Source organism: Protomyctophum parallelum, assembly GCF_964188405.1.
Source record: "Protomyctophum parallelum genome assembly, chromosome: 7".
Taxonomy (NCBI): Eukaryota; Metazoa; Chordata; class Actinopteri; order Myctophiformes; family Myctophidae; genus Protomyctophum; species Protomyctophum parallelum.
Genome location: NC_139705.1, coordinates 16,270,164 through 16,297,144, shown reverse-complemented (window position 1 = coordinate 16,297,144; position 26,981 = coordinate 16,270,164). Strand labels below are relative to the sequence as shown.

Genomic DNA, 26,981 nt, shown 5'->3' with positions numbered 1-26,981 from the left:
GCATGAGACAAATCAGTGGTCTAGCAAGGGGAATTTAAGTAGAAGCATTAGAATATTGAAAGTGTAAATGTTTATGTTGTCGTTATAAAAAAAAGAGATATGCAGCTTAGAAAGGTTATAGATTATTTGGTTACATGTTTATAAAGTGGAGTTATTATATTGTTTGTTGTTTTTTTAAATACCAGGTCTATCTTATTGCTACGGTTCAGTTATATATATAATATAAAGATGCATCTGCAGAGGTCATTTTCTGTACCAGAGTAAGCTAACATTTCTCCTTCACAGAAGTCTTATAATTGCCTGTGGTATAACAACGGGAAACAGATCGCACATAACGGTTTACATGGTTTTGACACAAATTATATGCAACTCTCCCCCCAGCCTGAGGCGGACAGTCACAGACTCAATGGGATGTAGCTCGGGGTCTTTCTAAAGGGCGACGCATACTCCAGTTTTTAGGTGACAACCGCGGTGGTTGGGAAAACTACAACATGACGGCATGGAGCCGCGATGATAAGCGACTCACCGCTCAGGCGCTCACCCCAGCACATTTCTCTGTTTTTACTAACCACTGCGTTGGTTGGGAAAACTACATGACGTCACTGAGCCGCGATGGTTGCGGTGGTTAGGTTATCACTAGGGATGTCCCGATCACGTTTTTTTGCTCCCGATCCGATTCCGATCATTTGATTTTGAATATCTGCCGATACCAATTTTTCCCGATCCAATATTTATATTTTTTATAGAACACTTATGCCATATCAAAGTAGTACAATATCCAAAATCACAGACAATATCATGATATGGATATAATATTGACATTAGGGATGTCCCGATGATTTTTTTGATTGAAAATGACGTCATCAGCCCCAATTTCCGATCACGTGGTCGGGACAACCTTTAAAACCGGAGTATGCGTCCCGCTTACAGATGACTGTTAAGAGTAGGCTAGCAATATTGTACATACAATGTAACTACCTCTGAACTAGCATGCTATCGATTCACTATAGCCCTGTGTTTGTCTCAGTTTTTATATGATATACAGCAAATATATTATTTTATATATGTAAGAAATAAATCCCTCTTAGTTTGTTAAAAAACAAACAAATTTGACTTGCTATTTTGGATGTACATACTTTATTATACAACTGTCAAACATATGATTGAATAAAAGAAATAGCTTCACACGGTACGCATCAACTACTGTCATTGTAAACAACAATGTAAAAATGTTGAACTCGCTAATAATTTGAACACACATTACAACATACAACAACTATACACACATACACGTTATACACATTAATAATATGTACATATTTGTGCATAAAAGGAACATAACACACACTTAAGTAGGCGTGAGAGCTCTAAATGCACAAAATCACAAACATATGGTAAAAGGTATAATAACTAAGGTACGGTCAAAGAGGCCGTGTTTTGGCAAGGTCGTGACAGGTAGAAGTGCAGACCTTTTCGTTTACACACATGCTCTCTTTGATTCCTGTGGCTTCTCCACCGCTGCGTGCGCTCCACTCTGGGACTCTCTCTTGCGGGATGATGATGCATTTTGGTGTGGAGTGTTTTCCTTGTCACTCTGCATAACCCCCTGAGCACAGGCAAACATACACATAGCACACAGGGGTAATCGATATGTTTGTCCGTACACGGACCTCCAGGTTTTCTTCTGAATGTGTATGACACTTATTTACTATGACACATTATTACATATTTAGGTCCAACTAGTACTAGTGGTTCCATTTGCACACTCAGAGTTAAGGACCCCCTTAACTGAGTGTGCAAATGGAACCAAATGGACCTGTATAGCAGTCCATTTGGTTCCATTTGAACACTCTCAGAGTTACAGACCTGTTATGGTCATTCTGGGATTGCTCTTTTATGTGATTATGGTGTTATCATTGTGCACTCATTTTGAATGTCTGTGGCAAAAAAAAATATGGACAAAGCGTTCCCCGGGTCTAACATGAACGTAAAATGAAGCCTGAAATTCCTTGCACTCTAATGCACTGTAAGTCGCCATCTTTCTTGATCCGTTCTGGTCCAGCTGGCCATTGGCTGGCCCAGACAACGAGGCGGGACTTCCCCCCTTCTTCTCCGTTGGTTTTTATTTTGACTCGAGTGGGTGGGGGATCCCGATCATAGACTGTAACGGTAGCTACGCCCCTCAGAACATACGCGACTTTATGGTCATTTATTTTATAAATGGGACCATAATTTTCCAAAAAGAATATTATGACATTAGAAATGAGACTTTAAACTAGTGACTGGAAGCAGAAAGTATTCATGACCATGTTTATTAAGGTAATACAGTCTAGGTGAAGTTGGGCCCAAATACATGGGCCTCTATGGAGCTATGGGGCTTTTTGGGTCCAGTCCAGCGCCACAACAGGCCATTATATGAACTTTCAGGAAGTCCCGATTTCAAAAGAGGCTTCACGAAATATCTGGCTGACTGCCCCCCTGGTTTGTATATACCTGAAACTTAGAGTCACAGCACCACCTTGTGGGTAGTCAGTGTAACTACATCATCATAGCATCAGTTACTCTACCTGTACTTAGAGACCTTAGCAATGTGAGTTTAATGGTCACCTGCCATTGTGATTATGCCAGTTTAATGACTCACCGTGTTCTTCTGAACAGCATGTTTCTCTGTCCACTTTCTGGCCTTCTCCAAGTATATCTGTTTGTTGTATTTGAACTCTGATGACTGCAATTAAAACATGTGACAATGTTAACTTTGCAGCATGACGTGTGTACCATGTATATTTGGCAGGATTGCACACACATTAAAAAAATATATATCAAATTCAAAATAGTGACAGCTAAAAAAAAATTAATATAGAAGAATATATGAATATAGTGCAAGGAGGGCTGTCCCTTATTACTACTTTGTTAGTTGATGTTTTTACGGCTATTTAAAAAAAAGAAGCAGTTCTTTTAACACTTAATTAGAATAAACTAGAAATTACGTAGGGCGGAATTAATCCATTTAAACCTGTTGCAGATCTATACGTTATACCTTCAATCCAGATGCTACAGCTCTGTCTCGGTAGTTGTTGCAACTTGCTATACATGTAGTATTTTTTACAATTTTTGAATAAGAATTTGAAGGTTTCCAGAAACCTTAGGTTAGGTTTTAGAAGGCGTTTTTAGAATCGGCCTCAGGTCTAAATGGGTTAAAAGGTTGGCTTAAGCACCACATTGTTGTAAAACTTGATCATGAGAAGACTGTCATTGTTTAATAGAAGACGCAGCCAAACAATGTACGGCGCTCAAATAATATATCTACAGTAGTAGTTCATTTGTTTCAGTCCTACAATACTCACCATTCCAGAAGTCTGTTCTGTTGCCTTCATGAACAGATGTTTCCTCTTTAAAAGGATGAATCACGGACATTGTACTGTAGTAAAGGTCAGGTTCAAGTATGCAGTGGCTCCAGGCAACTAAAGATGCCATTTCCTATGACTATGAAATACTCCAAAACATGACCAGGTAGATAGTCGACCTCTACCTGCATTGCGATGATGCTGGAGATACTGTAGATGCGCCAAAGTTGCTTAAGGACAGCCCAAAGTATCAGATTGTTATTTTCTTTAGAGACAAGAGTATTTATTTATTTATTTTTGCTTTTCTGATTTGTTAGTGTGTACAGTAGCCTGACAGGAAATGGGGCGAGAGATGGGGAGTGACACGCAGAAAAGGTGGTCGTCGGGATCGCGACTCAAACCCGCGACACGCCATCAGGCTGGATTAGCAGCCTAGGCGCCCGGACGGCCACGCCATCAGGCTGGATTAGCAGCCTAGCTTTAGTGCGTTTTTCTGGCATTACCCGACCTATGCCATGCCTTTATGTCAAGTTGTGCATCATGGAAAAACTGGTTGAAAGCCACGGTATGCGATATTCAGAAGAAGGAAAAAAAATTGCGATGCCCTTGCACGATGTGTGCGGTGTGTATGTGTGGAGTCAGTGTGTTAGACTCACTATGTCAGCCATGAGCGGATCATCCGGGTTGGGTTCGTTCATCAGCAGCTGTATGGAGCTGAGCACTGTGGAGATGTTGAGAGATGGTTTCCAGGCACCCTAAAACCAGAGAGAACCAGAGCTTTACTTTCAGAGGGAGAAACATGATGAGGTCTGTAACAGTACATATATAATATATTATATCAACTGGTGGTTTGTGTTAATCGACACATGCATGGTTAACGCAGAAAGAAGCAACATGATGGATTGCACAGTATATACTACGCCACACTGGTTTCCAAACACTGGGCTTGGAAACCAGTTTGTGGGTCGCAGACACATTTGTATAAGTCACTTTATTTTTTGATTCCTACAATTTGTTTTGAATTTATTTATTTTTCTTTTTATAAAAAAAACATTCCCCAAAAAGCTAGATTTTTCTTTTTAGTAATTTCATGAAGGAATAAAAGAAATCAATAAATTAGAAATAAAGGTTTTAGAAGTAGTCTGAAAATAGCCGATATACAAGCTCAAAACGTGGTGAGAGCCAAGAAGTGTCGCTTGTAGATCTGATATTTTCACTAGTTTGGGTCCCGGGCAAAAGACTACCGTAATTTCAATTTTGGATCTCAAGCTAAAAAGTCCGGGAACCACTGTTTAAGTACACGATTAGTTTTCAACCTTGGGTGGAAGTTTGAGTGCATCGTGACAGATGCGTCCGGCGTTGTCGATGTTAGGGTGGTAGATAGGGGTCAAGAATCTCATCTTGGGCGGTTCAAACGGATACCTAGGGAAGGAAAGGGAGGAGTAGGTCAGCTTCACAAAATATTAAACGCATTAACTTATACTTTGACAGTGAGTGAGGGGCAGACAGAGCACTCTGGTCAGTGCAACATAATGATTGATTATTTTCGCTTAACAGCATGTTTTACAGTATATTCATAATAATACATAAAATGACACCCCAGGATTATAGTGTTCCGTCTTCTCTTGACAAATCTAACTCAAGGAAATCACCACAAATAGAAGACATCTTACCAACAATTAACTAATACTTATGTCATCATATATTTAGGGCAATAAAACAAAAAGTTAACCTCATTTTCAATTTCACCAAGATCACAAAACAAACATGTTCAACACAATTACCTCTCTGGAACCTTGATCTCCAAGGAGAAGACTCCGCACTCATACGGGGTGTCTGCACCGCCAACTATCTCTGCAAACCAAGGGATGGAACACTTTACAATGTAGGCATTTAGCAGACTTTCTTAATCCAGAGTGATTTACAGTAAGCAAGAACAACACATGGTAAAATACATAGAAATATGCTATCTAATTTACATACGTTTAGCCTTTGCAAACGCCTGTAAGGTCAACGAGTCTGCTGTTCTGATTGCAATGGGAAGTTCATTCCATAGGAAAATTACTAGGAAAATCTTGACAGACCAGAATTCCTTGCACAGAATACCTTTCATATCAGTGGCACCGTTGTTCTAAATAGCAAGCTGCACTGTCCATGGAAGTTTCATGTATTTCAGAGGTGGAATGTATATTTTATTTGAGTATTTTACATATTTTGATTTGTACTTGGATTTTGGGGGGTAATTTTGACTTTTACTTCACTACACTTGAAAGACAAATTGTACTTTTGACTCCATTACATTTCTATGAAGGCTGTCAATACACATTACCTTTTACCAATGCTTTGAAAGCAGCAGGGTTTGTTCTCCTAAATTTGGCCACATAATTCTCAGAGATCTGTCTCACCTCAGTATAGTAGAATTATCCCAACATATGGTTTACATTGACTGCAGAAGTGCTCTTCTCTGCACCATTTAACACTGATTGGATGATGTTTATACCTCAAAGTTTTTTCATGTTATTTTGACCTGAGACAACAACTTACGAGCTCGGAGTTCATCCATCTGGCCCTCAGTCTGCCAGCAGGTGATCCCCGGTGGAGGCTCTGTGCTCAGCATCTGGAGCTCACGTTTCAGCCTGGACGTCCTCTGCATCCTGAAGATAGGACGACAGTTACATGACATTCTATTCATACAATAGAAAAGAAGACACACACACACACACCCACACGGGAGAGGTATAGTCTGGAGGGATCTGTATTAGGCCTATTCATTCTCCAGTTTTAGGTGATACGGTGACCACCGAAGTCCAAAACAGTGGTTAGTAAAAACTGAGAAATGTGCTGGGGTGAGCGGTGAGTCACCGCAGTGACATCATGTTGTAGTTTTGAATAGGCCATGTGCGCAAAGTCGCAAACACAAACTTTGTCATACACAAACATTAAATGCCATTGACAATGAATGGACAATTTTTAGTGTTTGTGTAAACACAAACATTGCATAACACAAACATTGATATGTTGTAATGTATATTGCTGGTAGAACAAACATTAAGTCGCACTTAATACACTATGGACCTCTTCAATTAGGTCTGTGGCTGTTGTCTGATGATAATAAGATGGTTCATTCACTACGAGGCTTTCAACTTTCAGCTAAAAGTTGATGATGTACCATGCATGTTCAAATCATATTTACTTTTTAATATTTCTGACCATTTTCCAAAGTAGGCCTATACTTTTATCTGCTTATTCATTTTATTTTCTTTACATTTAGGGAAAGAAATGCCAATTTAAAATTGATGTGCCCACAATACAAGGTTTAGGAGTCCACACTGTTAGCCCTAGAACGGCTCTTGTTGTTACATACAGTATGTACAGTATTTCACATACAGAGCCATAGAACAGAGCCATGATTTGTGGTAGACCGTTACCATATGCGGCATGAATGTGATAAATGCTCCGTTTGTACTCACCCATTAAATTATTCCAAAGACGTGGAGTGAAAAATGGTCCTCTAGTTTTATATCCATGTGAAAGTTCTGGCACAAAACGCGTATTTAGTGAATTATCTCCACTTTTTCAAGAGATGCACACGGACGCCTTTCTCTCCGGCGAGGGGACGATTTTAGATACTTCCTGTTGTCATCACAAATTGACCGGAGAAACACAAAAGTTTGCGGTCACACAATTGGCAGGTGGTGTGATTAATTACCCAGCACCTATCGCAAAGCACCTGCCAATTGTGTGACCCAAACTTTTGTGTTTCTCCGGTCAATTTGTGATGACAACAGGAAGTATCTAAAATCGGTTCATCGATATTCCAGTGCCCCCCCTCGCGCGGAGAGAAAGACGTCCGTGTGCATCTCTTGAAAAAGTGGAGATAATTCACTAAATACGCGTTTTGTGCCAGAACTTTCACATGGATATAAAACTAGAGGACCATTTCTCACTCCACGTCTTTGGAATAATTTAATGGGTGAGTACAAACGGAGCATTTATCACATTCATGCCGCATATGGTAACGGTCTACCACAAATCATGGCTCTGTTCTATGGCTCTGTATGTGAAATACTGTACATACTGTATGTAACAACAAGAGCCGTTCTAGGGCTACCACACTGTCTGCACTGCACTTATACTGCCTTTATATTTCTCTTTTTGCATGGGAGAGAGAAATTACATATCAAACTTCCCGGGGGGAAGATAAATGTCTCGTGGTGGACATTTTTGTCAAACTTCTGTGTGCAAATGACTTTCCACCTAGTAGTGGACTCCTAATGTGCCATACCGTCATAATAAATCTGTGTCACTGACACTGTCACTCATACCATGGGCATTGCTGAAGAAAACCTGGAGACTGACATGATTCCGTAATTGGGTCTTATATGATCAAAATAAGAACATTAAAATGTTATGTAAAAGAAAATAAAAAATACTAAGACTAAATAATTAATGTCACTATGACCGTATTACTATCTATCAGTCAGTCAGTCACTGACTGTGAATATGAAAGGGTTCATTGCAACACTTTTATACTGTATTCACACAGCTGAAGTAATGATTATTCAAGTTATTTCGTAAGCTACAGCTAAAGTTAGCTAATGTTTATTGTTTACAGCTGTGCAGCGGCTTGCCTAGCGAGTTGCGACGCAAACAAAGTGTGTAGCCTATACTTCTTGAGCTTTGACGCATTGTCCAGACTGACCAATATGTTGACTATAATTACCTGAATAATCAATATGCCACTTAATGTTGAATAACTTCACACGGCGGCTTTATCTCGAAGACTCGACGTCGTCGACGAGGAGGAGAGGAGCAACAAATGTACAGTTTTGAGTTTCCCTCGAGCGCCTTGGTTTTAGTAAAATGCCTTATGGGTAGTGTAGTTCTTTTGTTTCGTTCTTTCCGTTTATGAATAAGTAGGTGGTGCATTAGCGCCACCAACTGGACTGGGACTGGGAAATAAAATAAAAATAAAATTAAGACAACTTCTAAATTCTGTTTATTTTATAAAGTTAACATGTGAGTATATTTTGCCTGCTGATTTTCCCAAGAGCCCCCTGACAATGATTTGTCGTGGTGTGGTGTTTTGCTTTAAAATTACGCTCTCAAAGGTGTATTAGTAATAGTATTAGTATAGTATATTAGTATATTAGAATTAGTTTAGTATAGTATAGTATTAGTATTGTATTAGTAGTAGGTGTTTGACAGTTGATTACGTGTAGCCTACTGTGTACATTTTACAGTAGAGTGTTTATACATATTCTATAGCTTATAATGTATTAAGACAAGAAGTTGTGTGACTAAATAATACATTGGATTTCCTGGAACCCATTTCCTGATAACACACAAGGTTTCCACCCAACATCATAAAGACAAAAACATCCAGGTCATTGGAACCACAGGTTTACTGACATAAAATCTGATTTATTGTTTGATTGATTGAATACTTTATTAGACAGAAATGTAAAACAGTGTACAATCAAACACTAGAAGGAAAAAGGAATCTAAAAGGAATAGCACCAAGAAGAAAAAATCCTTGCAGTCTTGTTTTAATTTGGGTCCTGTTCAATTCATAAACATGACATGAAAAATAACAATATATCAATATCATCACAAAATATAAGACACTATACTTATACTGTATGTACAAACTCTGTACACTCTGTACTACAGAGTGAAAGAAAAAAGGTTGGATGCAGCTCAAAGTGAACTTTACTCACGATCTAGTTTGTCACCGTACAACCTTCCTAGCCTGTGTTGCTTCCAGCAACTCCCGGGGACATAGGGCCGATTCATACTCCTATTTTACCGCTGTTTCAGCGCTGTAGTGCCGAAATGATTTCGGCTCGTCAGAAACTTTCAGTAGCACCGAAGAGCCGACTTTAGGACGGTACCCGCCCCCCCGAACCTCAAATGACGTCAAATTGTAGGCTTTACAGCACCGAACCAACTTTTATTCGGCTCTAAAATAGGAGTATGAATCGGCCCCTAGGCGGTCGCATTGTTTGCGTATACCGTGTCGCAACCTTGGTTGCAAGGAGTTGCATGTTGAATCATTGGTGTGGTTTGGGCTTAAGGGAGAAGTTAGACTCTCATAAATCGTGGAGTCGTCATAAGTCGAAGAATGTCATTTTGAGGCAGTGGCATAGATAGTCTGAAATGTGATGCCACGGTCCTGCTTGTCGTCCATGTCGACGTCAGAGAAGCCAGAGTCTTTCAGAGCTGCCATGTAGGCCTCCGGGCGCCAGTTCTCTCCCGGCATTACCCGCTTGGACGCAAAGTAAGCTATCCGGTCCAGTCTCAACGTTGTCACCATGAGGCCTCCTGGACCAAGTAGGGGAACAAAAAGAAGCCACAGGTTTAAACTAAATGAAATGTCCTGTAAAACATAAGTGCCTCCAGACAAAGTGAACACAAAAAATGCCAATGTGTTACCACTATAAAAAGGCAAGAAAAGTAATAGCATTCAGGTAGCACTTTAAAAGAGGGTATTTGAAGCAGACTTCATAGAAACAAGATATCATTCCAGAGGTAGTCATTGATTTGATAGCCTGTATTTATAGATGTAAATAGCTACAATTCTAAGTCAACAAGTAAGTAAGTAATTTTGAAAGAAATAGCCTACCTGGTTTCATGACCCTATGTATCTCTGAAGCAGCTTTCCTGAGGTCAGGCCAGAAGTAGTAGCAGTTACAGTGAAACACTCTGTCTACGGTGCTGTCTGCCAGGGGCATGGCTGCTACGTCACAGTGGTACAGGGTCACCTTCCCACTGGCCAAAAGATCTTTCATCACTTCACTTGCCATCTGCAAGAAAAAAAAACATGGAATGATTCCAAACGTGGCATGATATTTAGGGTTGAGTGAAATCTTCAATTAGCTGAATATTACAGTTTATTTTCAGCCACCTACAGAGAATGAGATCATGTGTAGCCTATTATGTGATTGTGGTATATTTTAACCACTAAAACCCTCTAGACTTAGTAAATGCTAAATGGTGCATGTATGTATATAGACAGTGCTTTTATCCAAAGCGCTTTACGTAGATTGTGCATTACATTCACCCATTCATACACACATTCATACACCGATGGCAGAGAAACATGCAAGGCACCAACATGCACATCAGGAGCAATTAGGGTTTCAGAGTCTCGCTCAAGGACACTTCGACACCAACTCTGGGGGAGCCCGGAATCTAACTTTGAAACTCGCATCCAGCTGCTCTACCGGATATACTGTACCCCTGCGGCAGTGATGGCAGTGGCAACCTATAGTATTCTATTCTATTCATACAAATACTCCATTCACATTGACTATACTGCTCAAGAATAAACACTACCTGATGCATGTACTTTGAGTAATCCACCCCTATGAGGCGGCCTGCAGGTTCTTTGAGCAGCATGGCTGCTGCCTGCAGTCCCAGCCCGGGCCCGTGGCCCAGCTCCAGAACCGTGTGTCCAGGCAGGATGCCACACAGCTTCACAGCGTTTTCCTCCAGAAGCCGGTTGTTCCTGGTCAGGAACTTGCTGACCAGCCACCCTAGAACTGAACGGGTGGGAAGGCCCAACTGCTGGCCCAGTCTAGTAGACCACATGATGGCTGAAACAAAAGAGAAGTCTGTTTATTTATCAGAACTGTCTTAAGCAAACACCCAAAATAACATACAGTGGTGGAGATGTAGACTATACCTTCACCACTTGTGAATTTACATTCTTAATATTACTGTATAGTCACCATTTACCTTCTGTTGAAACCTGCAAACAGCTGATAGGCTACTGCAAGATACAGTATGATGTGTGAGTGTTTCACACATTGTGTCTCTATATGGATTAATGTTAATGATACAAACGACTGTTGGAAGTAAAAAATACTACTCAATTGGGGACTGGTTGTCCGAGTCTAGACTAGAACCCACCGCAGTGGTGTCTGGTAAGAACTTAACCGAGATGTCTAGATCCCTGTATAATGCAGAAATAATGGGTTGTACGGCCAAATACCCTGGCTCGTACGGAAGGTGATGGAGTCTCTCTTGATGAGAGCTGGTCAAGCGCACTTGAAGGTTGAATGTGAATATAGCCTTGAGAAGTCACACCTGGGAGATACTGTATAGGCGAAGAGTGTTGGAAATACTGTTTCCATCTCTAAACTCAAGGGATGACGGATGCTCCTGACATCTCACTGATGTCACGATAGTTCTGACTCAGAACTAGATCAAATCTCAGCCGACTCCATAAGTCCATATATGGAGTTTGTGATGTCATACTTCGATACTGTAGGTTAGTTAGATACTTTGGATAGCTCTGGCAACCTGTCAAATACACATATCACGTGAAAGTGAGTGAAGCCCTTCATTACAGGAAGACACATTTATTTATTTATATTAAAAATTCTTAAAACACCATTATGTATACCTAGTAGTACTACATAGTAACGCTGGTGGCTGTTTTTAATTTACTTATTACTAATTGACTTTTTGGACTGCTGGCCCTCATCAGATTGAACTCAATTCATGAACTATTCAGAGTACTTTTTTATTTTTCTTAATAATTAGTAGGAAGTTTCCAAAAATATTTTTGTTGTTGGACTTGCAATCTGAAAAAGCTTTGGTTTGACTAGGCTGTCTAAGCCCAGTGAACCATTAGGTTCACTGTTCCAAAGTCCATTATGATGACATTTGAAGATACAACTTTGCAGGGAAACTAAAGTATATGTGTTTGAACATACTCAGGGGAAATATGTGCAGCATCTCTGCGTGTCTCTGTAAAACTGATTAAAATATAGTAATGGAATAATGGTTGTCAAAAACATGTGCTCATGTATACAGTCTATTTTTGTCCAAGCATTCCATTAACACTGACAGTTTGACAACTATATCCCTAATCCCACAAAGCTATAAATAAATATAGCTTTTCTCATTATAATGGCATACGTTTATCTTGAATACATACCACAAAGCTGGTGTTTTTTAATTCAAAATCAGGCAATATGTGAACCTGTAGTTGACTATACTAGTAGCCTACAACCATCTATAACTGCGTGCATGTCTGTCTCACGTCTCGCCCCTCTGTTCCTGAATCATGGAACAACTTGTCTTAACCTCTTTTCTTCTTCTTCCTTTTCTTCTTCTTCTCATGTTTTCTAGCAGGTGCTGTACACTGAGAAGTTTAATACTGCCCTCCACAGACAAGGGGTTTAAATCCTATACTTTTGAATACAGTCCAGTAGAGTGGAGAATTGCTGCTGTCTCTCACTACAGTAACTATTGCATGAGAACAGAACAGGTCAATAGGAGTGCATCTGGATGTTTATATTAGATCAGTGGTTTTCAACCAGTGGTCCGGGGACCACCACCAGTGGTCCTTGAGGTGGTACCAGGTGGTCCCCAGCTAAATGATGGTGGAGAGTTGGTATAACCAAATGGACCCTTATTAGATCTTCATTTAATGCTCTCAAGAGTAAAAATATTGTTAAACGTCTGCATTTAATTAATTTACAAGAAGTCTACACAAATAGAGAATTTAGAACTGTCATTTTGGTCAACGTTTGCCTGTTAACGCTGCTAATGATACCTACAGCAATACAGCATGGAATTGTGGACAAAATAAATCTTATCCAACGACAACAAAATATTATTTAGTTTTGTAAATGGTAGTCCGTGACTCAAATGCAGAATAAATGATATGAAAAGGGTTGAAAACCACTGTATTAGACATTCAAGTAGCCGGTTAAACCACAATGTCCTCCACAATCACACCACAATCATCCCTTACTTTACCAGAGTTCTGTACACTTCTTGTACCAGATGGCTGCACGGCAAAGTATACTGCCTGCCTCTGCACTTCTTAGGTTAGGTGCTCTATGGAAAAAGAAAGAAGAAATTAATTAATTAATTATACTCTTTTCCTCCTACCAAGCATTTGTAGCAATCAGCAGATGATGATCCCAGCTCAATTGGAAAGGACATGTATAGACCCTATATGCCCCTGAATGGTAACAGGGTACATATGTACCAAGAAAGAGTGGGCACCTCATTTCCCCCCCAAATGAAAAATGTATAGCCTAAAATTATCATTATTTCAACAAAACATTTTTAAAAACCATTAACAAAAAGCCTTTTTTTAATTAATTAAAAACAAATTCAAATATTCCACCCCCAGTAACTTCATGGAGAAAATAAAATAAAAATCTAAGAAATTCCATAAATTAAAAAACAAAATGTTTAAGAAGTAGTGAAAATTAAATATCTGATCTATTTTCACTAGTTTGGGTCCCAGGTGAGGTAGCTCTGATCCATAGCTCTAATGCAACGCAATGCAGCCTCCCAGGCAGTCTAATTCTCTTTTGGGTCTTGAACTAAAACGTTTGGGAACCACTGATCAGGGCTGTATGATAGAGAGTAACTTCACTTTCACTGTGATACCATTTGGAAATCTTGAATGAGATGTGCTGTGAGTTTGCATATCTGCTATTTTCCAGCATAGGACCGTTGCACAGTGAAGTATAAACAAGGCTTTAGGATTTATAAGTCGTTTTTAGAATCCTCCTCCTCAGGAGCATATCCACGGATAGCGTGCATATCCACGGATTTCCCAAGCCGTGCATATATCCACATATCCAGCCGTGCATGCCTATTCCCACACACACACACACACACACACACACACACACACACACACACACACACACACACACACACACACACACACACACACACACAAACATGTTTAAATTACTCCTAAACATTTTGCTTTGGTTCCAAAACACCCCAGAGAATTACCTGCAGGTAAGTGAAGGCTCGTTTGAGAAATATTAAGAACAATCAAAGCATTGATGTCCATTTATTGGAAACACCCAAGTTGAGCTCTTCTATGATTAAAGCGCCAAACGGAAAGATAAGGAGGGACTTGGAAGCAAAAGGAATGCCCATAGCAGATGTACCCATCATAGGGATGGATGCAGTGGAATTAGGAGTCCTGGAGACCAATATTGGAAAATGGTCACAGGAAAAATGGAGAGACTGAATAAAGGACTATAGTTGCAATGGAAAGTGTATTTGGATGGCTGGTGCAAGGAGAAGTCACCACGCTAAATATCATAACTGAAGTTGTGGACATATTGAAGTGATGCACATCAGCGTCGGAGAGGAACAGGCACTGTCAGATCAGTTACGCAACTTTTGGGAAATCGAATCCCTTGGAAATAATCCACATGAAAGAAATGCATTCTGAGAAGGAAGACATGGCAGTGTATCCCAAGCCGTGCATGCCTGAAGAAATGCCACTTGACAGTTTTCAAATCAACCTCATGGTGGCGCTACAACAGGCCAAGTTGCGTCTCACACACACACACACACACACACACACACACACACACACACACACACACACACACACACACACACACACACACACACACACACACACACATGCACACACACACACATGCCAAACATCACACACTCTCCTATCCTCCTGGTGGAGACCTGTGCCCAGAAGGGCACTTAATTTCTGCATCTCTTATAGGGCCCATTTAACCATATAATGCATTTGGATGGAAAAAATGGCAGATCTGCAAGTTCAGTGTCTTGATTTAGGCTACAGGAGCAGCATGCATTATAAAGAATTCATTTCAAGACGCTTGGACAGTTGGACACACTGTTCCCAGATGAGGGTGCATGCATAGAAGGCTACTGTCAGCAACTATACCACATTGATAATTATGTATCCTAAATTATCTAGCTGAAGGTGAGGGATATTAATTTTGCTTTATTAATGCTACAACTGCTCATTGTTCTCGTATTGTTGTGTTATTAAAAATATATATTTTTGATGGACTTGATAAAAAATAAAATAAAAGTCTGTAATTCTTCATTAATGAAAGTGAAAGTTATGATATTGACATGCCTATTTGGGCTAAGTTTATTGTCATATAAACGGGCATTCTGTATACTGCTGTATAGCTAAACTATTTAAAACAGGAGGATAGCGTGCGCTCGCGCTTAAGGTTGATTAATTGCATATACGTGTTACGGTGTTATGTGAATGGGTCCCAACAGGATCACGCAGCTCAACTGTCAAATTGATTGCACAACCGGTCGTTTCGTTTTCATTTCCCGGAAAGGATCTAGCCCAGTTTTACGCAACTAATTGTAGCGTTTACTGGAAATGAGCGCGCTTTGAACTGATCCGCGTCTAAAAAGCTGTATAGGCCTATCTGACAGACGTGCACCTTGATCAGGAAGTTGGACAATTAATCATCTGATTATTTAAAACGAACAAACAAAAAAGGCATGGAAACCGTGACCGTCTCCCCATCACATCTGAACAAGGTATAGTCATGTGATCCGAGGGCACGAAGGAAAATATGCTTCTAGCCTACTTACTTTCACTATTTTGACATATGTCTTTTACAGTAGTTTTAAACATGTAAATTTTGTCTACTATTAGCCTATATACAAATGGATACCTTTGATAGTAAAGGGGGGCGGGGGTGTTGAAAAACATGAATAATATATAATAATAATATAATAATATTAGGCTATAGCTACAGCAGGTATAGCCTAATATAAATATAATTAATTATTCTAAATATAATATTCTTCTGATCTACTTGTCTGTTGTGTTTTGTAGAACGATAGAGGAACCAGTCCTTTGCCCATGTTGTGGTCAGTAACGTCAGGCAGACCAGTTATGGTTCCTACTACAGCAGCATGTGTCTCCCCTCCTGCTCCTGCCGAGCAGCTTCCTCTAGCCTGTCTGTCAACCCAGGGAGACCTGTGGCATCTACCTGGACGCCTGAGTGAGTCCCTCCCTCCCTTCACAGTGGATCAGCTCGGAATAGTAGCAATTATTATCTGTGAATAAATTGCTATATAGGCCTATACATTTCTTCACCGATGTGTTTGTAAAGGTGTCTAGTAACACATCTCACAAAGATTGAAATTCAGCTTTCCCCATGGGAATCTGTGACAGCTGCTGAACGTTGGGGTGCCATTAATAACCTGCATGTATGCAGGCAAAATGTAAAAAAAGAAATCATTCTGCTTTAAAGGTTCTATAACATGAAATTCAACTTTTCAAATGTTGTGTTTTTTTTAGCACCATCACTTCACCTAACCGTAAAACGGCATGTAGATGCACAACAGATTTTGAAGCGAGGATACTGTCTTTCTCTGACATGTGAATGGCATGACCACAGTAGACTAGCCTGGGCACCATTTCGGGTATATGATCCGGTCGGGAGAAGATGATATCGTTACGTTATGTTGTAGTATTGTTTTGTAGTCGACAGGCAGGGACAATCAAACGGAACGTCCTTTTCCCTCAAACCGATTTTTCTCAATAAAAGCTGCAGGCTACGAGAGCTTTTATTGTTATTCTTCCGGTTTGAGGGAAAAGGACGTTCCGTTTGATTGTTCCTGCCTGTCGACTACAAAACAATACTATGACGTAACGATATCATCCGCTCCCGACCGGATCATACAGACTTTTGAAACAGAGACCAGGCTTTCCTCCGAGGTGGAAAGCCTGATGAGGCGAGGTTACAGTAGACGGAAGACACTTGCCTCACAATCACATTTGTTTCACAAGTGTGATCTCAATACCGACCCCATCTTGCGGAGTCAGGTTAGGTCATGATTATGAAATAAAGACATAATGTTGTGTCTCTTCCCCACGCAGGAATAAACCCATCACTGTGGGACAAAGACATAATGTTGTGTCTCTTCCCCATGCAGGAATAAACCCATCACTGTGGGACAAAGACATAATGTTGTCTCTCTTCCCCATGCAGGAATAAACCCATCACTGTGGGACAAAGACATAATGTTGTGTCTCTTCCTCATGCAGGAATAAACCCATCACTGTGGGACAAAGACATAATGTTGTCTCTCTTCCCCATGCAGGAATAAACCCATCACTGTGGGACAAAGACATAATGTTGTGTCTCTTCCCCATGCAGGAATAAACCCATCACTGTGGGACAAAGACATAATGTTGTCTCTCTTCCCCATGCAGGAATAAACCCATCACTGTGGGACAAAGACATAATGTTGTGTCTCTTCCCCATGCAGGAATAAACCCATCACTGTGGGACAAAGACATAATGTTGTCTCTCTTCCTCATGCAGGAATAAACCCATCACTGTGGGACAAAGACATAATGTTGTCTCTCTTCCCCATGCAGGAATAAACCCATCACTGTGGGACAAAGACATAATGTTGTCTCTCTTCCCCATGCAGGAATAAACCCATCACTGTGGGACAAAGACATAATGTTGTCTCTCTTCCCCATGCAGGAATAAACCCATCACTGTGGGACAAAGACATAATGTTGCGTCTCTTCCTCATGCAGGAATAAACCCATCACTGTGGAACAAAGACATAATGTTGTCTCTCTTCCCCATGCAGGAATAAACCCATCACTGTGGGACAAAGACATAATGTTGTGTCTCTTCCCCATGCAGGAATAAACCCATCACTGTGGGACAAAGACATAATGTTGTCTCTCTTCCCCATGCAGGAATAAACCCATCACTGTGGGACAAAGACATAATGTTGTGTCTCTTCCCCATGCAGGAATAAACCCATCACTGTGGGACAAAGACATAATGTTGTCTCTCTTCCTCATGCAGGAATAAACCCATCACTGTGGGACAAAGACATAATGTTGTCTCTCTTCCCCATGCAGGAATAAACCCATCACTGTGGGACAAAGACATAATGTTGTCTCTCTTCCACATGCAGGAATAAACCCATCACTGTGGGACAAAGACATAATGTTGTCTCTCTTCCACATGCAGGAATAAACCCATCACTGTGGGACAAAGACATAATGTTGTCTCTCTTCCACATGCAGGAATAAACCCATCACTGTGGGACAAAGACATAATGTTGTCTCTCTTCCACATGCAGGAATAAACCCATCACTGTGGGACAAAGACATAATGTTGTCTCTCTTCCACATGCAGGAATAAACCCATCACTGTGGGACAAAGACATAATGTTGTCTCTCTTCCCCATGCAGGAATAAACCCATCACTGTGGGACAAAGACATAATGTTGTCTCTCTTCCCCATGCAGGAATAAACCCATCACTGTGGGACAAAGACATAATGTTGCGTCTCTTCCCCATGCAGGAATAAACCCATCACTGTGGGTGGGATAAAGACATAATGTTGTCTCTCTTCCCCACGCAGGAATAAACCCATCACTGTGGGACAAAGAGGACGTGTCCCACTGGCTCCACTGGGCCCAGAAGGAGTACTGTCTGCGTCGACCAGAGAAAGGACATTTTGAAATGAACGGACGAGCCCTCTGTCTGCTCACCAAAGAAGACTTCAGAAGACGCTGCCCCAGCTCAGGTATAGACATTATTGCACATGCAGTGACTAATAAGACTAAACTGTACCTTCATCGAGGTATCGTCATGCAAGGTAAACATATCAATGTCGCGAGAGACGGCATGTATCGAGATAAATAAATGGCATATAAATAATTGGCATATATCTCAGCTGTCGGGAAGAAACTCCAAACATTTTCCAGGAAATGGAAATATATAAAACTTTCAGGAAATTAAGGAAAACAAAGCAATACTGCCTCATCAAAGTTGGTGTTGTGACTTCATATATTGCCAATTACTTACACGAGAAGAAGAAGAGAGGTAGTGCAGTTAGTTGCTTTAGCAGATAGTTTGAGGATCGAATGGAGAGGGTTTTCTTTACTACTTTCCATTGGTTCAATATTTTCGAAACTACACACAGACGAAAATAATCAAAACCCTCAAAAATGGAGTTAGGTGGTTTCCTCCCAACAGCAACGAATATTTCTTTGGGGTCTTTTTCTGCCTTTATTGATACATTGAAGGATGTCGTGATCGGGAGTCGAATCCACAACATGCTGTGAGGTGCTTAGACGGCTACGCCAGCCGGCCGGGTTATTATGTAGATTGAGAAATCCCATTGGAAACAAAAAGATATCAGGGATTTCGTTTTTTTATTTGTGGCAACAAAACCCCACTCCTTTTCACCTGTGAACTTGTGATGCCAAGCTGGAGAACCTTGTGGGCGCCTCGGAGCGCCTCCCGTATCCATGATGCTTGCTATGCCAATAAACATGCACATGGGCAATGACAAATACACATGTCTCTCTTTCCACCCAGGTGATGTTCTGTATGAGCTGCTGCAGTGTGTCAAACAGCACAGGACGGGTGCAGCAGGTGTAACTGGAAGCTCCCTGAACTCATCTGCCCATGGTGGTGCCACCCAGGCCAATGCCGGCATCATCCAAATTCCCATCAATCACAACACTCACACAACAGATGGAAACCAAGGTCAGAAGAACAGCAAAAAATGTAATTCTACTACATTTATAGTTTAGGTAGCCTGGTCAGCAGAGAACACTGATGTCACCAAATTTGGAGTGACGTCCCTCTGCACTGTAATTCACTCCCACTCCTAGACCAGGAAATGTGGCTCGGTTTGCCCAGGCTTTCCTTTCTATTGTGAAAACAAAACGCCTGCAGTGTCCGTCCGCACGCACGCATGCACGCACGCACGCACGCACGCACGCACGCACGCACTCACGCTCACTCTCACACTCATCTATTGAGGCACTTCTGTCCACTGTTTCACAAGAGCATGGGAATCAGCTTTGTTCCGTGAAATGCACCCCTGGCAGAGAAGTACAGTATGACAATCTTTAACACATATACTGTACTTCATGTGAAAATGTTCAGTTGGTGAAATTGACTTTTACTTTCCCTTTAAGTTAGCCACACTTCCGTATATTTCTATGTTCCAGTTTCCACTGTCTACAGCAACACAATGCCTATAGCCACTGTGAGCAGCGTGACCAGCCAGATAGAACCCATATCATCACCTCTCATGGACCACCAGCCATCACAGCCTTCTCAGAACACACACACTAGTGGGTATAATATCATTCTTATCTATCCGCCTCGTTGACGGCAGACTGCTGGGCGAGCTCTGGTGCCTTGGCATGGGTGGTCAGATCAACATGGAATGAATTCTGTACTGGCCATAAGGAGCACGTCTTGAGTCTTTGATGAGGTGAGATCAACATATGGAATGTCAGAACAGGTCAGCTCCATATATGGAGATCTAAGGGTGGTAGCGGGGACATTCTCTTGAGTGTACAGGGTTTGATGAGGGCCGGGCCTTAATTTTGGGCCTGTTGAGAACTCTTTTCACCGACTGCAGGGCACGGCTGCACTAATAACTTTGGGGCAGACCCGTCTAGAGTTTGAATGGACAGGTATCAGTTAAAAGGGAGACATCAAAGAGGAAGGATGGATGGGGAAGGATCAACATGGAATGAACAGGTTCTGACATATATCCATATATGGAGATATAAGGGTTTGAGGTCAGATGTAGAGTTGCTGGCCAATATTGATGACATCAGGGATCTCCATATATGGGCTTAATTACGACAGCAGGTCGCATTTACTATGACTGCCCAGGCTCTGGACAGGGCCCAAACTAGCCAATTGTTAGCCTGTTCTGACATCACAATGATGTTCTGACATCTGCATAGACTCCATATTTGGGCATGCCTGATCAAAGAACTCCATATATGGGCATAAACGGGACACAGACATAATAACTGGGTGGGGCATGCATTTCCAACTTGCATCGTTCCAAGTAGGCCAGTGTCCAACGGGCACCACTCTGGTATTATAGAATCATCAGGAATATTTTAATACCTGAACTTTTTTTTGTTTTCTGTCCTTCCCTCTCTATTGTTCTTCCCCTTCCTGAAAACTACACCAACTTATTTTTGTGGTAAATCTGTAAATCTGTAATGTGAAGTTGAAGGCAAACCAGCCTAATTACTGCAGATACATGGTCTGAAATGGCACCTTTTCAACTCTGAGAGTGTACAAATGAAACAAATTTGGTTATATATAGTACACTTTAGTTACAAATGGATACATTAACTCTGCGAAGTTTGTGGTGTACTTTGTGTGTCTTTCTGTCTCTGGATCCATATGTCTCTCCCTCTATCTCTCTCTATGTACAGTATCTCTAACTCTGTATCTCTTTCTTCATTCTCATAATGTCTCTGTACACATGATTTGAAGTATTTGTACTTTACTTGAGTATTACCAATTTCCAGTACTTTTACTTCTACTCCACTACATCTCAGAGGCAAATATTGTACTTTTACTCCACTACATTTATTTGAAAACTTTAGTCTTCAACCCTATATACATTTCGGGCCATTTGAAAATAGCCAATCTACAAGCTTGTATAGATCTGATATTTTCAAATGATTTTTGGAATTGGACATTGTGCATAATGACTACTTTCTACTTTTGTACTTTAAGTACATTTTGATAATTTGATACCAATACATTAGTACTTTTCAAGTACATTTTGAATTCCGGACTTTTACTTGTAATGGAGTATTTCTAGATTATGGTATTGATACTTTTACTTAAAACAAATGAGTATATTTTCCACCACTGCAGATATGTCCACACATGGCTGTACTTGCCCTCACGTTGAGTCTTGTCCAAACATTCTTGGCCTCAGGGAGGCGGAGCCTCTCAACCTGGCCAATCAGCTGAGACCCAGGAGTCTGCCACGCGAAGCCAACGGCCGCATCCCAGGTAAATATTATGTAATTTTTAAGAGAAGTCGGTTTAGGTGTGTGCCATATTGGTAGAACGTGTTTCAACTGACAAGGAAAGCATCCTATTTCCTATCCCTTTGGATGGACAGTCGCCAGTAACTTAAGTTCATTATTATCATTATACATGATAGAGTTACTATACTATACTGCCCCGGCAGTGGCTCAGGGGTAGAGTGGCCGATAGAGCAGCTGGATGGAAACTGTGAGGTTTCCAGTTCAATGCTGGGCTCCCCCAGAGTTAGTGTCGAAGTGTCCTTGAGCAAGACGCCCTAATTGCTCCCGAAACCCTAATTGCTCCCGATGTGTGCAGGTTGGTGCCTTGCATGGTTTCCTCTGCCATCGGTGTATGAATGGGTGAATGTAATGCAGAATCTATGTAAAGCGCCTTGGATAAAGGCGCTATAATAAATAAATAAAATGTACCATTTTACACACACTGGCAAATTGTTTACAACATGAGAGTGTAATATTTTGTTTTAAAGGACACGGTCAAAGTCATCAACCGGTACGAATGAAGCATCCTGCACTACATGAAGTTTGTCACACATCCAGTGTGTAAAGACTGTATAATTATATCTCTTATAACGATGCTGAAAAATTATACCAAAGGCAGTTACAAATGTATGCGTTTCATTTGTCATGCCTGAATGCTGAGCAGAGTGCAAGCTGCTGTGGGACTATGTGTACCACCTCCTCTGTGACCAGCGCTACCACAGCTACATCCGCTGGGACGACCAGGACACAATGGTGTTCAGGGTGGTTGACCCCAACGGACTGGCACGACTCTGGGGAAACCACAAAGTTAGTGGAGACAAGCATTTTCAAACACAGCAACTATAATTGAACTACACAACGAGGCGCATTCTGAGCTAGTTAGATCGGATATACTATAACTGTTAAACAGATTGATTTAATCGATAAGATTCTTTTAATTTTTTATTTTATTTATTGATTCATAAATAAACATGCCTCTTGATTGTTTGATTAATCTAAAAAGGAATCAATCGAACACATACATACATTAGCAACATAGCAAAAGGAGTGAGAGATGATGGGGCCACTGGGCATTAATGAAGTGTGATCCATTTTCACAGAACCGAATCAACATGACCTATGAAAAGATGTCCCGTGCTTTGAGGCACTACTACAAACTCAATATCATTAAGAAGGAGCTTGGACAGAAACTGACGTTCAGGTTGGTGTGCCTCGGTTCTATAAAACAACTGCAAAAAGTAGACTGTCTCTAGTTCTAGATAAAACATTAAGATATTTTTTAATTAACTAAATGACCTCATGCAAAGAAGTAGGTCGGGAGTGGCTTAGTGTCGGTATCAGCCAGTAACACGCGGGAGTCTATCCGTTACAATGCGCTAGACCCCTGGGAGATGGATTCATCAGCTCCCAGTACTTCCTGCACGACTTGTTGCACTAAGCCGTGCTATACTCATTCGCTGAGTTGGCGGTGCCCGGGATCGAACCCATGAACTTGTGGTCCAAATTAAGGCGCAAGCTCTATCGACTGAGCTACCCGACTGAGCTACAGATCTATTCAAGGACTGCATCCAAGATCCATTGAAGATCCAAGACCCAAGAAGACAGGGCCACATTAGTGAGAAAGTTTAAATGTAAATGTAGTCTGCCCCTAATGCAATGAAAGGAACAGCCAGGTAACAGCAGATATAGAATGCAGATGTCAATGTGATAGGCTTCCACCCACTTGGACTCCTCCTCATGCATGGAAGGAAGCATGAGGTCAGTCCCTTGCTCTCCCCAGGTTGTCAGAGGGAGTGTAGCACCCAGGATTACATTAAATCATTGACACTGGGTGAAAAAAGTAAGCTAGCTAAATAATGATCTGGACACTACAGATTATGATACATACCAGATATCTGAGACTTTTGCAACCCTTTTTCTCAGGTTTCTGAAGACCCCCGAGGACATCAGGAAGCATTTTGACAGTGTTTATAAGAAAACCACTCCACCTGTCGTTGGGAACAGCCCTGATCGCCTTCCTTCGTACGAGTTCAACGAGGACAACTTAGAGGTTTCTCCTGAACCTTCCTCTCCTCTGTCAGAGCCTCAGTGACATTTAAATAAATGTGTATTTATTTATAATTTAAATACAGTAATTACATTTGTAATGTAATTACTGTAATTTCAGTCAGATAGCTCACAAATAGATTGAACTATTATATACTATTATAATTATAGAATGAGAATACAAGTGTGCATATAGTATTTCATCTTGGCATTATGCTCTGCTATTTTTTTCTCCTGCTTGGCACAATTAAACAACCATCGTTAAACATTAAGGAGATAGATATACAATAACACCCTCCATGGGGAACAAACCCACTGGTGCTGTCCCTGGGGAGGCGCATACCAACAGTCTTTCAGCTGAAACAGGCCCGAAAAGCAGAGTTGCTCGTATTTTCAAAGATGAATGGCTTAATGGATTTTATTTATTTTATAATATACTGTAGCCTACTAATACAGTAAGTACACATACTGTACTACACAAAGTACACAATTACACTAGTTGGTGTGGATAGGATACAGGTTTTGTCCAAAACGTAAATCAATTTCAGAATAAATGTTTGCTTTGGAAAATGCATCTGTATAAATGTACCTCAGGAGACTTCAAGTTCAGACACGCCTCCTCAGGCGACTTGGCTGAGATCTGAACCCATTTGATTTGGTGTTAGGGACCATGTTGCGACCGCATGCATGCCCTTGCCTTGCCGATGGCGGATTTTAACATGCACAAATCGTTATCAGATCTACAGTAATTAATACAAAAATGTATACATACATATTCAAAAGAAAGTGCCCAGGAATACCAGGTGTCCACTGTTCCTGTTACAGTTGGTGTGTGACAGTTTGTACTATGATAGAATTATTGATTTACTGTGAATTGTTTGCAAGTTTGTACTACTGAGATTCAAATGAACACTAACAGTATGACCCAGACATGTAATGGATGCAGACATGTTTGCATCACATAACAATAAAACATCTGTGTGTGTGTTTACTGCAATGCATGCATTGCTATCTTTTTCTTGCTTTATCTTGCTTAACAAGATAAAGTATGAGCATTACTGGCCAGACATGATCGCTGTCTTTGTGGGGACAGTACAGTGGAGTGCTTGGATAAAGTGTTAAAGGTATATTCAGTGATTTCACTTAATTCAAATATCACTTATATTTTTATATATAGAGTTCCTCCCTGTCCCCAGTTAACCCCTGGGGGTCAAAAAACCTCTCTATCCTGATTGGACGAAAGGCTGGGTCCCACAGCCAAAAACGAAACCTACTAATCACTATTAATATACCTTTAATGTTTATAGAATATTGTTGTCGGTAGAATTGTCTCAATGTGAGGTAGGCTACTGTACTTGTATCCATGAGCCGATGTTGAGGCTTTCTTCGCTTAGATCTATGTAAAAAGAAGATTATAAAATGTCTTTGAGGAGACTATAACTATTGCCATGTAAAGATACAAATAAAATAAAAGTATTAAATGTGCAATTTGGCTTTCATATTTTACTCAATGTCCTAGTTATTTGTATTTGTGAAATAATAATCATATTATTATTATAAATGACAAAGTTGACCGTAATAAAAAACAATTGAAAGACCTATTGTGCATCAGAAAGGGAAAGGTTTGTGGAGGGGTTGGATGGAGGCTCCTCTTCAGTGAAGGCTCTCTCCAGCACTTTCAGGATGGAGTGTTTCTTGAAATCCTGACCAATGAGCACATACAGCAGCAGTTTGAGGCAGTGGTAGAGAGATGCAAGGCAGGCGGCTAGTGCATAGAAGACCACATCTATGTCTGACAATTTCCCAGCCACGCCATAGAAAACATGGATCTCCATGATTTGATAGGGAGCAAAGCAGAGGAAGAAAGAGGTGATGACAGCTGCTGTGGTTCTGACGGGCCGACCCTGTGAGTGGCTGGCCGGCGAGCGATTCCTGAGTCGGTGGATGATGACAGCGTAGCAGGACACGATGATGGCGAGAGGGACCCCATACCCCAGGAGGAAGTAAGAGATGGCCTGGGCCTGTTGACGAGACTGCCTCAGCAGAACCACGGCGGGGAATTCGTACTCGTCGGAGAACACGGAGGTGTTGGAGAAGTTGATTCCGCATTCAGTGCGGTTCTCGACGTAGGGGTCGGGCTCAGAGTCCATAAAGATGAATTGAGGGGAGCTGAGGACCAGGGCCAGCACCCACACACCCACACTCACGCAAGACGCCGTCCTCACGCCACGGCAGTTCTGCACCCACACTGGCCACACCACAGAAACACACCTGTCGACGCTCATGACCACCAGAACATAGACGCTGGCAAATATGGCCACTTGGTCGACAGTAGAGCGCAGTTTGCACATGAACTTGCCTAAAGGCCAGTGCCAGTCATTGGCCGCATGCATCACGGTCAGTGGCAGGAAGGCGATGTAGAGGAGGTCGACCACGGCGAGGTTGAGGAACCAAACGGTGTTCATGGTTTTCTTCAGTTTGAAGCCCGTCGCCCAGATGACGAGTCCGTTCCCCAACGCGCCAACGACGAGGACCAGACATTCGACGGCGATGACCATCATGTCAAGGGAACGTAAATGTTCTGCATTGTCATGGTCTTCTGCATTGTCATAGTCTTCTGCATTGTCATAGTCTTCTGACTGCTCCATCACTTTGCTGTGAGAGACCTGAAATGGCAAAACAAAGATACTTGCATGATTTTTTTATAATACTACAATTTATCCAGCAGGGGGCAGTGATAGACTTAAAACTTAAAACAAAAGCAGTTGATGAAACAGTTTCTGTTTCAGATTTTTCCTCCTAAGCATGCATTATTTGCCTTTAAACTGCTCTGATGCTTCCTTAATAATTAGTGATTATATTTAGATAATATAAGTAAGAACAGCTCACCTCTCTCAGCGTGCAAGGGATGACAACCAGAGAACTGAATGTCCTGTTCAATGTATG

General features: G+C 41.2%; 4 protein-coding genes across 8 annotated transcripts; 1 reads left to right on the top strand and 3 right to left on the bottom strand.

The window, feature by feature from the left end:
* Positions 1–55: 55 nt before the first annotated feature.
* On the bottom strand, positions 56–8,201 carry ube2t (ubiquitin-conjugating enzyme E2T (putative)). Its single transcript, XM_083769382.1, has 7 exons — positions 8,068–8,201; positions 5,889–5,998; positions 5,129–5,198; positions 4,661–4,766; positions 4,001–4,099; positions 2,642–2,725; positions 56–1,606 (listed from the first exon to the last, which is right to left on the bottom strand). Exons 2-7 carry the CDS (start codon positions 5,995–5,997, stop codon positions 1,478–1,480), a joined length of 597 nt encoding a protein of 198 aa, XP_083625508.1. The 5' UTR covers position 5,998; positions 8,068–8,201; the 3' UTR covers positions 56–1,477.
* Positions 8,202–9,337: 1,136 nt separating this feature from the next.
* Positions 9,338–16,070, bottom strand: LOC310861643 (putative methyltransferase YdaC). Of its 3 annotated transcripts, XM_083769188.1 has the most exons (5): positions 15,953–16,070; positions 13,114–13,199; positions 10,683–10,942; positions 9,970–10,150; positions 9,338–9,668 (listed from the first exon to the last, which is right to left on the bottom strand). In XM_083769188.1, exons 3-5 carry the CDS (start codon positions 10,935–10,937, stop codon positions 9,472–9,474), a joined length of 633 nt encoding a protein of 210 aa, XP_083625314.1. In that variant the 5' UTR covers positions 10,938–10,942; positions 13,114–13,199; positions 15,953–16,070; the 3' UTR covers positions 9,338–9,471. The 3 variants fall into 3 exon arrangements, with proteins under 3 accessions (XP_083625314.1, XP_083625312.1, XP_083625313.1); XM_083769186.1 differs by lacking the exon at positions 13,114–13,199 and having other exon boundaries at positions 15,953–16,054; XM_083769187.1 differs by lacking the exons at positions 13,114–13,199; positions 15,953–16,070 and adding an exon at positions 12,292–12,403.
* etv7 (ETS variant transcription factor 7) lies at positions 15,477–24,232 on the top strand. Of its 3 annotated transcripts, none has more exons than XM_083769184.1 (9): positions 15,477–15,676; positions 15,981–16,141; positions 18,539–18,703; positions 19,501–19,671; positions 20,142–20,267; positions 21,832–21,972; positions 22,654–22,796; positions 23,090–23,190; positions 23,913–24,232. In XM_083769184.1, exons 2-9 carry the CDS (start codon positions 16,000–16,002, stop codon positions 24,079–24,081), a joined length of 1,158 nt encoding a protein of 385 aa, XP_083625310.1. In that variant the 5' UTR covers positions 15,477–15,676; positions 15,981–15,999; the 3' UTR covers positions 24,082–24,232. The 3 variants fall into 3 exon arrangements, with proteins under 3 accessions (XP_083625310.1, XP_083625309.1, XP_083625311.1); XM_083769183.1 differs by having other exon boundaries at positions 15,477–15,671; positions 15,973–16,141; positions 23,913–24,231; XM_083769185.1 differs by lacking the exon at positions 20,142–20,267 and having other exon boundaries at positions 15,477–15,671; positions 15,973–16,141; positions 23,913–24,229.
* A 1,129-nt stretch (positions 24,233–25,361) lies between these two features.
* On the bottom strand, positions 25,362–26,692 carry LOC310861391 (chemerin-like receptor 1). The gene has a single exon (XM_083768812.1). It carries the CDS (start codon positions 26,681–26,683, stop codon positions 25,634–25,636), a length of 1,050 nt encoding a protein of 349 aa, XP_083624938.1. The 5' UTR covers positions 26,684–26,692; the 3' UTR covers positions 25,362–25,633.
* Positions 26,693–26,981: the final 289 nt, after the last annotated feature.